This window comes from Apteryx mantelli, chromosome 1 (genome assembly GCF_036417845.1).
Source record: "Apteryx mantelli isolate bAptMan1 chromosome 1, bAptMan1.hap1, whole genome shotgun sequence".
Lineage (NCBI taxonomy): Eukaryota > Metazoa > Chordata > Aves > Apterygiformes > Apterygidae > Apteryx > Apteryx mantelli.
Window position 1 is genome coordinate 215,394,669 of NC_089978.1, and position 13,627 is coordinate 215,408,295.

The 13,627-nt window shown below is 44.2% G+C and overlaps 1 protein-coding gene across 1 annotated transcript in view; it reads right to left on the bottom strand.

The window, feature by feature from the left end:
• Window positions 1-13,627, bottom strand: part of CAMK1D (calcium/calmodulin dependent protein kinase ID) — a 223,781-nt gene that overhangs the window by 25,216 nt on the left and 184,938 nt on the right. The window contains exon 6 of the mRNA XM_067317148.1: window positions 10,102-10,177. Within this exon, the coding sequence (XP_067173249.1) occupies window positions 10,102-10,177 (76 nt within the window). The remainder of the gene's footprint in view (window positions 1-10,101; window positions 10,178-13,627) is intronic.

Genomic DNA, 13,627 nt, shown 5'->3' on the forward strand with positions numbered 1-13,627 from the left:
TGTACCAGAGACCCCTCAAGTCCAGCTGATGCTGTGTGCAATCGTCTGTGCCTCTCTGCGCATACATGCCTGAAAAGACTTCCCTCCTACAGGTTTTAATACCATTGCTGCAAAATGTCCGATTTACCTCTGAGGCTGGTCCAAGTTTTTGAACAAACCCATCCCACTCAAGCTTAAACAGGCCTTTTTATCTCTATTATTTCTATACAGAGATATCCCAGTTTTTGTCCCTTACCTCTAGTCTGTGGTGTAAATTGTTCTTTCACATACTTCCCTGATATTGAAATGATCTTTTTTCTACAGTTTTCTTAAACCCTGAGTCAATCAACTTCAATAAAGTATTTAATTGGAAAGAGCAAGCCATTACAAACTGACTGATGATTTAGCTGAAGCATTATGCTGCAGCACCAATAGAGAAAAAAAAAAAAACTGTAAGAAATTAAATACTCAAGTTATTTATAACCCAAAGCCAGCCTGCTGCCCTGGAGGTTATTTGAACCAACTCAACACTTGAGGGTAAAAGGAGCAATGTTTTGTTAGCTCTGAAGAGTCAATGTGTTTGATAAATAATTCAAATCCTGAGTGAGATACTGATCTCTGTCAGATCAATACTGACCTGCAAGAACTCTACTGAAATTTGCAGCATTATAAAGAAACTGCTGCACTTTGACTGAATCAGAAATCCGTCTGTCTTTCAAAGTGGATGAGCTCTGTTGCAGCCAGCCCCACTGTACGGCTGCCCTTATCAAAAGCAAGGCAGATAATGTCATGCCAGACACGCGTTTACATCCAAAGCAAGACTGCATACCTACTTAACAGGTGTGCTCTTGTGCTGTCAACTTACGGGACTTGATGCAAGAATTCCTAGGTGAAACCCAGAGGTGAAAGTAGAGAATGAGAAGGGCCATTAAAATTTTGTGCATCTAACTAAACCCTTAAATGTCACTATCCACCTGGATGATGCAGGAAAAAATGTTGATAATTGAATATAGAAACTGGATCTAGACCCTGGATCTAGTTCTGCAGGTATCTGTGAAGAACATCTGCATTACATGCTTTCATGTGATAAATACCAGAGCTTAGGTCCCACAGCCTTGGGCGAACACACACAAAATTTCACCTTCTTCCTCCTTTTTCATAACGCTCAAGATTTTGGGCACCTCACTGGTGGTTTTGGAGTGCCTGGAGCTGACAGCCCCAGAGGTGCAACTGTCACAACGGCAGTGGTGGTTCAGGCTAGAGGCATCTTCCCAAGACATGCTGAGCAATCGCTTCTGCCGTTCTTCCCTGGGGGGCTTGGTGGGCTCAACATGAGAAGCCTGACAGCCCTTCATTGATTTCTTGCCTTCCTCAGCACTTTCCTTAAAGAAAACCAAAATGCTCGGATAAAGCACTTCTTGTTAAGCATGTTCCTGCCCCGCTCAGTGACCAGACAGCACTGTGCATGCAGAGGCCCTGTCAGGCAGCTCTGGAGAGAGAAATAACTCTCTTAAAATGTGCAGTGTACTAATTACCTTGGCAAAGGTACAAGAGTGCAAGTTAGGGCTGCTATGATTTATAAATGCTCGTGGCAGCAAAACGTAGAGGCAAGCCGCTGAGCAGCACAGAGCTGGAGGGCGACAGCTCACCTCTGCTGTAACCCTGCAATGGGGCAGCACAGGGACACGTACTCCAGCCGGAGTCCCAGTCCTCCCAGAGCCCTCGCTGCCTTCCCTACATCCAGCCAGATCTTCCATGTCTCCTCTGCATGGCTTGTTAGCTACACCTGTATTTCTACTTCCCACTGCTATATTCCTCTCCACAAATGGTCCTTCACCCTCTCGAGCAATGTCCTGCCCAGGGCAGGGAGGTGGACAGGGCTGTGGACGGCGGAGAGAGGCGGCAGCACCCAGCTCCACCCAGCCAGCATGTCTTCTTGCTGCAATGTGGCAGCCCTCCTCTCTCCCAAACCCACAAATCGGCTCCTGAACTGCACCTGGCAGACAGGACACGCAGCGAACCTGCGTCATGGGTAGATCTGTGGTGAGGAAGCACAAGGCGGAAGCTGATGGAGATCTTGAAGTCAATGAATGGGAGCTGACAGGTTCACACACTTCGCTGAGCCCGGCGCCGGGGCTATCCATGCACGAGGACACCCAGGGCTGGTGGGAGCTGGGCACAACAAAGAAAACAGGCTCTTTGGGCACTGCTCTTCCCTTGCTGGTGCAAAGTAACTGGGAACTGGTGAGCCGTCAAATCCAGCATTCAGGAGCTTTCTTCTAGAAGGCGCTGAGCCCATTAGCAATGGCAAAATGAACCCTTTCTTTCATGAGTGGAGCCCCTGACACCATCACCCCTGGATTTCATGCCCAGGCTGCTTTCTCTGCAGCCTGAGTGACAAACTGGAGCGCTTAAGAAGTGATTAGTCCCTACTAACGATCTTGGGCAGGAACACGCACCAGAGGCATCTTTCCATCTCACGCAAACAGGCCTGTGAATTGAGGTGAGCAAGGGCTAAACGTCGAGAAGGACTGGTGGCGCTTGCCGGGGCCCAGCATGAATCCTTCCCAGGCAGCATGGACAAACCTGCTGCAAGAGGACTCCAGGAGGCAAATCACTGAGGATCTGCAGGAAAAATATGTGAGAGGTGGCATGTGTAAAGGGAACCACCAGGGCGTTCTGGCGTGGGGAAAGGGTGCGAGCCAAAAGGTAGACTATCTGCTGTCCATTAGTTTAAAATAAGTTTGGGAAGACACAGAAGTTTTAACATTACTTAGAGCCTGTACTGGCTTTGCAGTAAAGGATGGGAAAGCCCCAGCAATTTAGCCCAACGTGCAATTTATGGTTGGAGGAAATTCTGCTGGACTTCCAATGACTCGGCCAACTTCCAAAGTCCATATTAAGCTTTTATTTAATTCTTAGAGAATCAAAATCCCACTGACTTCATTTCCATCTGCTGGGAGATTTCTGTGTGAAGAAAATGACCTCACTATCAGAGGTTCTGCTGATTTTCTTTAGATATGCAAAAATACAAAAATAAACTCTCTGTCTTCAATGTGAAAAAATCCTCCGTTGTCCTGGGGGAGCTTCAGTCAGCTATTAGTTGTCATCAATTTCTTGCAGTGTCACCAAATAAAAGCTTTCCAGAATTATTTAGCTACCTTTTCACATCAGCAATAGATTTGCCCTTAACCTCCTATCCCCAGTCTTCCCTTGAAAAAGAATGGGATGCAGATAAGGAGAACACAGGTGGAGGTACAGAAGAAAGATATTGCCAGAAGTCATTTCTAGAAGCCATCAGAAAAGCACAATGGGAACGCAAGGAACTCCTTTTCCTCACCAAGCAGAGAAAGCAAAGCCATGTAAGGCCCATTACATTTCGGGAGGTGACGCTAAAGACTAAATAACCCCTCCATGTGGTCAGTGTACAACTTGCAATACAGGAGATCTTGGAGGAAGTTTTACAAACAATTTTATAGTGAGATTAGAGCAAAAAGATCAGTAAGTACTCAAAGACCTGAGCAGTCAGATCAGACTGGGAAGAGATGCATGGTTTGGGAAGTCATCCAAGTGCTATTTATATGGGTGAACATATGTGTTTTTTCTCATTTTGGAAACAGACCTCCATACTGTCTGACACTGGTGCCCTCACAAAACTGCAGAGCCCTCAGGGGCACATTATCATGGGGAATAAAGAATAGATTAAGAAGCAAGCAATGTGAAGGGCTAATTTAGGGCTTGTTTTCCCAGTGTTTAACTCTGACATCCTGAGCAATCCCAACACTTACATTTTGCCTCCACTAATTCTCCTTTCAGTTCCAAACAGGTAAGTTATTTCTCACTTTCTCTCTTAAACTCCTGCGTCACGCTGAGAGGGCCTAGATACCTGCCAAGCTTTTCCCAGTGCGTGACTCCAGGATGATGGTGGAAACTTCTTCTGGATTAGCATGCTTTGTACTGTCCTTGTTTAATTCTTCCATGCAAACATCATATAAATGATTTCATGCACATATACTTGAAATTAAACAGCAACTCAGCAGCAAAGAGCGCCAGGAAAGAGTATGATCCAAGATTTATCTTCAGATACTCAATGTTTACAAATAATAATAATAAACCAATAATTCTGTTCTATCAATGAAAGAACCAGAAGAAAACTCAATGCAAAATTTGTTCAGGCTAATACAGAAGAGGCAGGATGTGTTGAACATAAATAATCGGGGGCTGAAGCAGAGCATGCTCTGGCCCCAGGCTCTTTTCCAGCACTGGAACGTGATTTTCTATTTTTTGCATCTATTAACTTAATCTTCTCTATATCAGGTATGCATGGGATCAGAATTTTAGTTCCCCAGGCATTAGTAACCCCTCATGTGACCCAGGCAGCTCCAAAATCCATCTGCTGGGAATCCAGAGAGGTCCCTTGCTCTTTTTATGTTTTATATGCTTTTAAGCTGAACACATATCAAAACTACCTCATCATCAGTAGAAAGCTGAGCTCAACAATGATGCTGTTTCAAATTGAGAAATGGTGCAACTGGAATAACAGGAAATTTCAAGCTGCTAAAATTAGTTCTTGTGAATAATGACTTTTCATGCAAAATGAGTTTTTGATAAAAACTACATTCGTGCAGCCTCCGCAATCTGGATGTCATTAACAAGAAGTATTAGAGACTGGCACCGAAACAAAGGTATTCTTCTCGGAGACATCTTCACCTTGCATATTACAGAGACAAATATTTGTCAAGAGTGTCAGTGCCCCAGGAACAGTTTGTTCTTTCAGTGTCGTAAACTGAAGACTCTCATGTGAGATTGAGCTTGTCTGGAGGCACTTAAGCCACTTATGACAATAATAGCTCAAAATATCTTTAATTTATGCCTGGCTTCTGTGTCGGATTCCCCTGAGTTTCCATCTTCTTAAATGCAACAGCAATGGTCTGTTAAGAGCGGCTGTAAGGAACCGCCGGGGAGGTAAGGCAGGATGATGTGCTCAGATTGCCCTAAACACCAATATCTCTCAATCTGGTTCTGGCAAGTAGCGCCAAGCATGAAGCTGGAAGAGATATATTCAGAGCAGCATAATGATGTATTGGAGTTAATTAATAACTTGTGCTCAAGGCAGGCTTAAGTACCCAACCTGCACTATGGGGCTATGCTGCTCGTGCTACTTGTATCTCGGTGCCAGGTGGATGTACCAGCTCTGACGCCTCTAATGATGCTGCATTGGAGAGACGCTAATCTAGACATTAACATTGTACCCATCACAGTGGTCTCAGAAACCCCAGCAGGGCTATTTTTTTCTGGCTTAGGAAAGGACCCTTTTTTCCTCTCTATCGTTACTACACCCCTGACATCCACTTTACTACGAGTTTCTGGCTACTCCGGGGAGCAAGGGTGAGATTCAGTTCAAGATTAGGACACTTAAGGTATCTGCAGGTGAGCTGAGTTTCTAAGCTCCCATTTCAGTCACCAGAGATGTAATCAGCACAGTCAACAGAGACTAGAGAGTGATGCAATGCCCCTCAAGCAGACTAAATTGTGCCATAAAGGTACAGGTCTGAATACGGATCAGAGTATGATCCAATTGCCTTAGCACAGGCATCTAGTGCTATTTGACATGGTTCAAAGTATCCTGCTTGGCCTCCATCTGCCACTCCAGAAGGAAGGTCTCTGCAGGTCTTCTGTTATACTTGCCAGCTCCATGTGGATGTCCTGGACACCCTGGTGTGGTACTAAATGTGCATGTTTAGGCAACTGAACTGCACATCCTGGTGACGTGAATAACCCTCTAGACACCACTGCCTGTGTTGACTCAGGGCTGGATTCAGTTGCCCTCACATAGAGTCCAGTGACATTTCAGAAGCTCTAGAGCACATGAGATACCCAGACCAGCTGGCAGGTATGCCATGGGGCTGTGCAAGGACTGTGCGGTCTTGGAGCAGCAGATTGAGACCCGTGGGACACTGCAGGGTGACTAAAACAGCACTAAGCACCGACGTATCACTAACCGAAGTGAGTCCTGGATTGTCACCAACTGTAACAGGAGCTGAAACACGTGGCTCACATATAGAAATGTTCAAGTAGGTGGTTTGATCTCAAACCGAATCCCACCCAAGCAGCCTGGATAACAGTCTGGCAAACACATTATCACGCTCCTACGGCAGAGCATTATTACCATTCATTTTGATTGTACATAATACAAATCAGGTCCTTGTTACATGAAGTACAGAAACCCTAAAAAGGTTTCCTTGTCCTGTGAGCAAGAAAGTGTAGGAACTCATTCTTATTAAACTGATTTAAGCCCTCAGGGCTGGGAATTCCCCATACAGCAAATGGAGAATTGAGATTTGACAAGTGTGTGTACCTCTTCCTTGACAAGCCCAGAACAAGCTGATTTGGAAAACAGAGCAGGAAACCACTGAACTGAACCTGACAGAAAGAGTAGCCTCACTCTCGGGAAGAGGAAAGGAATTACAGACGAGATCGAGACCTTCCACCTTTCAAAGATGTATTCATTAACCAGGTGACAAAGGGCACATTGCTTAGCACTGTCTCACTGTTAATAAGAACTCCCCTGTATTTCTCAGCAAGACACATAAAAGCAACAAATGAAATAATAACAGGTCTGCCAGCAAAAAAAGGCCTTTGGTGCACGAGTTGAATAGGACTGAAAACTTGGAGGAAAGGAGAGCCAAGTTTATCTCTGGGGAAGCAGGAAGCAGTTTGCCCCTCCTTCGGGCAGCCAGGTGGACACGCGTACATTTTCACGGTGAATATAGGAAAATAAACTGAAACTGGAGGCAACGCAGCATACTGCTATCTTGCACCTGGATTCTCTTCCATCTCGCTCTCTGAAGCTGCTGGTGACACCGAGCTGGACTAAAGTACTCCAGTTAGTGCCCTGCTCAGCAAAGCACTAAGGAAGCAACAGAAAACACTCTACCTGACCATCCTTCCATGGCTGGCAAATATAAGACCAAAAACATCAAGAAAATGCATGGGCCTTCTGCACTCAGGTTTGCTTGTGTAAGATGGCAAGTTTGGGTCAGCGCACACCATCCCCATGTAAAAGACTATTAGGGAGCGATGGGTAAAGCAGCCTCCAAGGTATTTCGGCATGTCTGCTCTCCTCCTCGCTGCTTTAGCATGTCCCGCTGGGATTTGACACAAAGCCAGTATCAGCACTGTTGATTTTTGCTTTGTTATGTAAAAGTTTTTTACATCCTGCTGTTGATGATTGCTTCGAGATAAATCCATCCCCCTGCTAAGTTTTTTTACTCAAGAAGTTTTCAAATATTCATGCAGAATGGGAAAGTCAGTCATAAAGCTGAGTTTTTAGGCAGGGCTTTGTTTTAAATAAACAAACATACATGCAAATAAATAGAGCCTTCCCATACTATTTTAATATAAAAAAGTTATTTTGGGTAGCAGTAGAAAAAACAAGCCATAAAATTTATGCTCAAGACTAAATGAAAACTTAGAGAATGAACATTGCACAGAGTGGATAATACAGCAGTTAGATGCGTCCTGGCAAAAACAGTTCTACTACACTGTCAAAAATTATTCATGCTGACAAGCCGTGAAATGTTTGCACAAGGAGAAAAGGAAGAGTGTAGGAATGCTTTAATGCTGTGGCTCGCTGGAGTTGCTTTTTCCTGCAGTCTTGTATAACTCTGACAGTTGTATAAAAGGGGGGAAAAAAAGGAAAGCACTGGTAGTGTTGGCATGAAAAGACATTCGTTTCTGTGGCAGTTAACAGCTATACAGCCGCTCTCTGCTCTCCTGCACAGAAAGAAGATGCTTGTTGTGCTCTGTGTGGTCACACTGAGCCAGCCTATGGTGACAGCCTGACCTCATTTCAAAGACCCATAGGAGGTAGGGATAGTCCCTTACACTGTGCAGATGCCACCTATGCAATTACTATTTGAATGACATGCATGTGCTCAGGGACCTGAGCCCTGACCACGTACCATCCCATGAGGATAGGACCCTAAGCTGGAGGGAGTTTTCCTACAGGTTCACATGTAACAAGCTCTGCATTTCCCTCTCAACGCAAACATTAGCAGTGATCTCATACTCTCATGCACACAGAGCTGGATTGAGTTGATGGTGCCCCAAAATGTTACAGGTACTCTCGTCTGGACAGCAATAATGAACCCCCGTAACGGGGCTCATCTCTATGACCACATTGCTCAGGACACGTCTCCAGTCCGTCCAAGTGCTGTCACTGGGACAGGAGATGGCTCATCTACTGCCATGGCTCAACCACTGAAGGTGTGCCCAGATCTAAAATACTTGCCGCCCCATTTCATGGAGACAAGTTAGATTTAGATGAACCATTTCATACCCAAGATATTCACACCTAGAGTCCGATGTTAGCACCCTGGGGGAACATGGCTTGTTCAGCCTGGAGAAGGGATGGTCTGGGGGGGACCTAAAAGCAGCCCCCCTATACCTACGAGGAGGTTACTGAGAAGACAGAAGCAGGCTCTTTGCAGCAGTGCATGGCGGGAGGACGAGCACAAGTGGGCATAAGGTGGAACAAGAGAGTTTCAGTATGGCTAAAAGGAGAAAGCTTTCCCTTGAGGCCAATCAAGCAGTGGAACAGGCTGTCCACAGAGGCTGGGCAGGCTCTGTCCTTGAGATTTTCAAGACTCAACTGCATAAAGTCCGAACAACCTGGTCTGGTCTCACTTTTGACCCTGCTTTGAACAGAAGACTGGACTAGAGACCTCCTGAGGTCCCCTCTTAACCTGAATTATTCCATGAGCCTATCAAGGTCTTATGAAGAAGAGTGTGGTAAGTATTGAATGACAACAGGTGCTAAATCTCCATAAACAACTGTATTTATGGATTCTGAGATCTATCCACCACTTTGGAAAACGCAAAAAGATCCTGGTCCTGTAGCCTTTCTCAAGTAACTAATCCCCACTCCCTTGAGCAGCAATTAGCCCTTTCAGAGGAGCAACTCTCAGCCACAAATAATGGCTTAATGGTAAAGCAACAGAACTGAGTGTAAAAATCAGCTCACCCTTTCCTACAGGACCTGATGGTTGGAAGTGTTTAAGAAAATGACTCCTCATTTTTTGTAAAAATTTCAATATTTTGTATTATGTTTTAGTAGAAATCATTCACTGCTCACAAAAAACTCTCCCTTTTTTGGCTTTTAAAAATCATCAAAACCTGAAAATATTTCATCTGGAGGGGTTTTAAATCTGATTTCAGCAACACAAAAATTTCCATTTAGTTTAAAATTATTTGCTTTGGGGAAAAAAACAAGTGTAGATAGAAATACTTAATCACCTCTAAGAGATAAGTGTTCATATGTGCCAAATGCATTGACAAAGGCCAACATAACCAGAGGGTTCCTTTTTCATCTCTTCCTTTCCCTTTGCTATTAGGAATGGCCAGAAGCAGATGTAGCACCTGTAACAGGGGAACCGGATAAAAATAAAACCTGAGCCTACTTGTGATGTTTCTGCGAGCGGAGAAGAGTGGCCGAAGGACTAGTAAATCTATTCCTAGAACAAAAGCATTCTCACATACATACACACAGGATGAAAATAGTAAGTAATAATAAGTAATAGTGATAAGTAATAGTGGAGTATCAGTAAGTAACATTTCCCATTAACCACAACAGTGTGCAGTCTTGGCTGAGCACATCATAAAAACCATAATCTCTGAAAATGCGTTATCATAGCTCACTAGTGCAGGGCGTTACTTCTCCTCCAGAGACGTGGCACTTTACAACACACTTTTACATCTGCAGGCATGACACCGTGCTGTGTGGAGATGGCCAAACTTGCTTCTGATCACAACTAACTTGAGCAGGGGAGGTAATAGCTTCACTAACGTCACAACCTGAACAAGCCCACACTATTGTATGCCATGTAGTGCAGTCGGGAGAAGGGTTTCACGTTGTTTTGAAGGGTCCTGGTTCATTCCCTGCTGCTTCTGCCCAGATTTCAGCCTGGACATGCCTGGGAGGTGTCCAGGATACACTTTATCCTGAGTCACAAGTGTCACAGAGCAACTTTCTTGGACCAGAGGAAACAGGTAGCCAAATGGTGAGAGAGGGTGTTGCAGGTCCCAAAGCTGCCTATGAATTCAAAATCAACAGATACTTACAGGATATATGCAATAACCCCGATGGACCAGCAGTCCACGGCTTTGCTGTAGGGTTTCTGGGCCAGTACTTCAGGAGCTGAAAATAAAAAGCCAAACAAGCACATGTTATATGACTGAATATTTGAATGTTGCTAAGAGGTAGGATTGATAGTTGTTTCTGAAACTTAAAGTTCCCTGAGACCCTTGTTGCCTCCCACATTCAACCCTAAAACCTGCAAAAATAACCTGAAGTTTTTGAAGCTCCTATCTTCAAGGAGAAGGGTGACTCCTGAAGCCGAGCAAGCTCCCCATTTTCTGATAAGAAGGACGGAAAATAAAAACAAGCACATAAAAATACAGAAGAGGCTGAGGGCAGAAGGGTCATCAGCTCCCTGTCAGGAGAACTTTAGGAGACTTGAAGAAAAGCGAGCTAGAGCGTGGCACATTGCTGAGACACACATTCACCCTGACAGCTTCATCGCTTCCTGGCATCATGCTGCCAAAGGGGAGATTTCAAGAGGCAACGCAGAAAGCGCAGCATGTGACAGAGCAGATAAACTAAGTCTCCAGGAGAGGAACATGAGCTGTTGCCATACTTCCTACTACCTCACTAATGAAGCCACCTGGATGTCAAAGTCCGAGGGAGCCATTTGTCCTTCTGCCTCTGAGAGCAAAGTCAGACTCACGGGGAGAGACAGAAAGCAACAGAAATTAGACATGTGCACAAAGGAATTGAGCCTTCTCGGCCTCTAAAGCTTTCAGACACTATATCCTGAACTTTGCTAGAACAGAAAGACTGGACATCTATTCAAATGCTTTGGGAGTTTTTCCTTTTTTAAATCACTGATGGTTAAAAAGGTGTATTTTTTGTTTGGAAGTTTAGAGAATAATGTTTTCCCTGTTGGGACTTTTCAGTTGTAAATGCTTAAACCTAAATTTTAAACCGCATGACTCTCATCTTTTTCATGAAAAGAAGCTTTTGCATTTTCAAGGCAAAGTGTCCACAGTAACGCGAAAGTCACTGCTCACGACATTCCAAAAGCAGACTTGCCACACCGGGTTTCAAAAGGTGCAGTATTTCCTCTGAGTACTTAGGAGTTCAAATGCTCTGTGAAAATCACAGAGGGGCAAGTCCCAACACAAATATTTCTTTGGAGTTAGACATTACTCTGTTAGGAATCTTACCTAGGTCAAAGCAGTTACTTGAAGAACAGAGAGAAATGTTGTGAAGCAGTTAAATGCATTAAAACTTGAGCCTAACTTTTAGTTGCTCTACATGCATACAGTGCACTGATAAGGATTCTTCAAAGAGCCATCTTTCTAAGTTGGACTAGTCAACAAACCTAAGGTCAGAATTGCTGGCAAGGAAGGGAACAGAAAGCAATAATGAGAAACAGAAAAGACATTCTGGTACTTGGGAGTGGGATTTTATAAAAGGGATGGAAGGGAAGACAATGCACAAGGCAATAAGGGCACCGAGGCTCTATTTCCATAAGGAGCAGAGTGATAGAAAGGGTCAAGCTACGCTGGGGAGAAGGACTGTAAAAAGGTTGGAAGGAAGTCCAGGGAAAATGAGGGTAAAGATATTGCTGGCAGTCAGATTAGGATGGCTCTTGAAGGTTGGGAAATGCTGCTCTGCAGTCCAGGGTAAATGTTACTCCAGTCTTTGAGTCACCTGGCAAACTTGGACCAACGCATGCACAAGAAATTAAAATGACATTTCTGTTCAAATATGGTTAATCCTAATACACTTCTATACTGTTGTAATGTGTGAATATTCTTCATGCCTATTCACTGCTTGCTGAAGGAGACTTCTCTCCACTGCTGCACCAGCCAATCCAAAGAGCTCCTAACCAGGCCTTAGCTGCTTGGCAGAAACCTCCACCCAAGTCCTGAGAAGCACCTAACTCCTTACAGAAGACAGGCACACTGGTGTAGTCTATCAAGATACAGGTTAAAACGTTTTTACCCCAATGGAGAACAGTGCTCTGAAAATATAAAAGGCATCTTCAGCCACTACCCAGAACTAACTCCATTCCCAACAGCTGGGTCAGCATTTGTATGTCAGGTTGGTGCTGGTCAGTCAGGTGGAGGGTGAATCTGAATACTAGATTAAAGTAGTGGAGAACCATTCTGCTCTGCTCAACACTTTTTCCCAGATAACCCACAAAGCTGGCATTCACCCCTGTGGTGCAGGGATGGATTGCCCTGGAGTTATGTGAACTCACATTTCTCCCGTTCCTCCTTTAAAATGAAGATCCTGGATGCCCAAGATAGCTTTCCTTTTTCTCCTTCACAATGCAGGGCTCGTTTGCCTTGGAGAGTCTTGCAAATTTACATTTTTCTTGTTCCTTGTTTAAAATAGTTGTTCCTCAGAGTTGCTCAGGACAACTTTCCCAGACAATCCTTGTGTTTCTTAGCCTCACTCTTTCTTTTCTGACTCATCCAAACTTGCCTCCAAGTTTTCCTCTAGCAAGAATATTTTTTCAAAATGTATATCAAATATGGTTTCTGAGACTCAGTTTCCTCTTTTTTTTTCCTATCTGTTGTGACTGGGTTTTGTGATAAAATATGCTAAAGAAGGGAGTCTGTATTCCCCTGTCCTTAGGTGGTTAGATTTCTTCCATCTCTCTAGTCTTTCCAGATTTCCAATATTTAATCAGCACCTCTCTTCTGCTTTGAGTGGCTGTTCCTGTTTGCACTGTTTTCAAGACGGTGGTGAATATTATACGTCCTATATTCCCCAAAGGAATTATTATGCAAACGATTTCTGAACAGATACTAGTCAGCTCCTGACATTATACAGATATGCCGTATTAACATAACCGAAAACAAATTTGAGATGAGGGAACGTGAACTAAATAAAGAGTCTCTCCCTCTTAAACATGAACATTTTAGGGATCATGTCACAGTGGCACATTTCTTGTGCAGAATTTCCTGTCATCCAACATCTTCAAATAGGTGTGACCACCTTCTAAAACTGGCATGTGTTCTCCTCCCCATTTCATGGGGTATGGTGGAGGTTAGGGGATGGCAGCAGGGTTAGTTTCAGTGGGATATCAGAGTCTGGAGGGTCCTAGCAGGGTCCATGTTACAGCACGTCTCTCTGTATTAAGGGAGTGATGTATATCGGTATCAGGCAATTGCTGCCGTGGAAGGCAGCAGGGAAGCAGGGAAGCACACCGCAGGATCAAGCTCATCTGCAAGACGTGAACGTGTTTTTCCTGGCTAGCAGCTCTGGAAGTGGTGCTCCTTGAGACTGCAGCTGGATATTTCCAGGGAAAGGAGGCAGCAGAAAGAAGACGGTGATCAGACTTTCTTTCCTGAGTAGCCAAAGCAATTGGAAAGACAGGAAGAATTGCCCTGAGTGTGTTATATCTTTTTTTGGATAATGAGGACACTCACTTCCAGGACAGACATTTTGATGTTTTACTTTTGTTTTGTTTTGTTTTTTTAACTAAGAGAACTTAAAAGGCTTGTTTTAAAGGGATGTTTTAAGAAAAGGTTCAGAACAGGAAAGTTTGGACACATTTCAGAGCACTAGGCC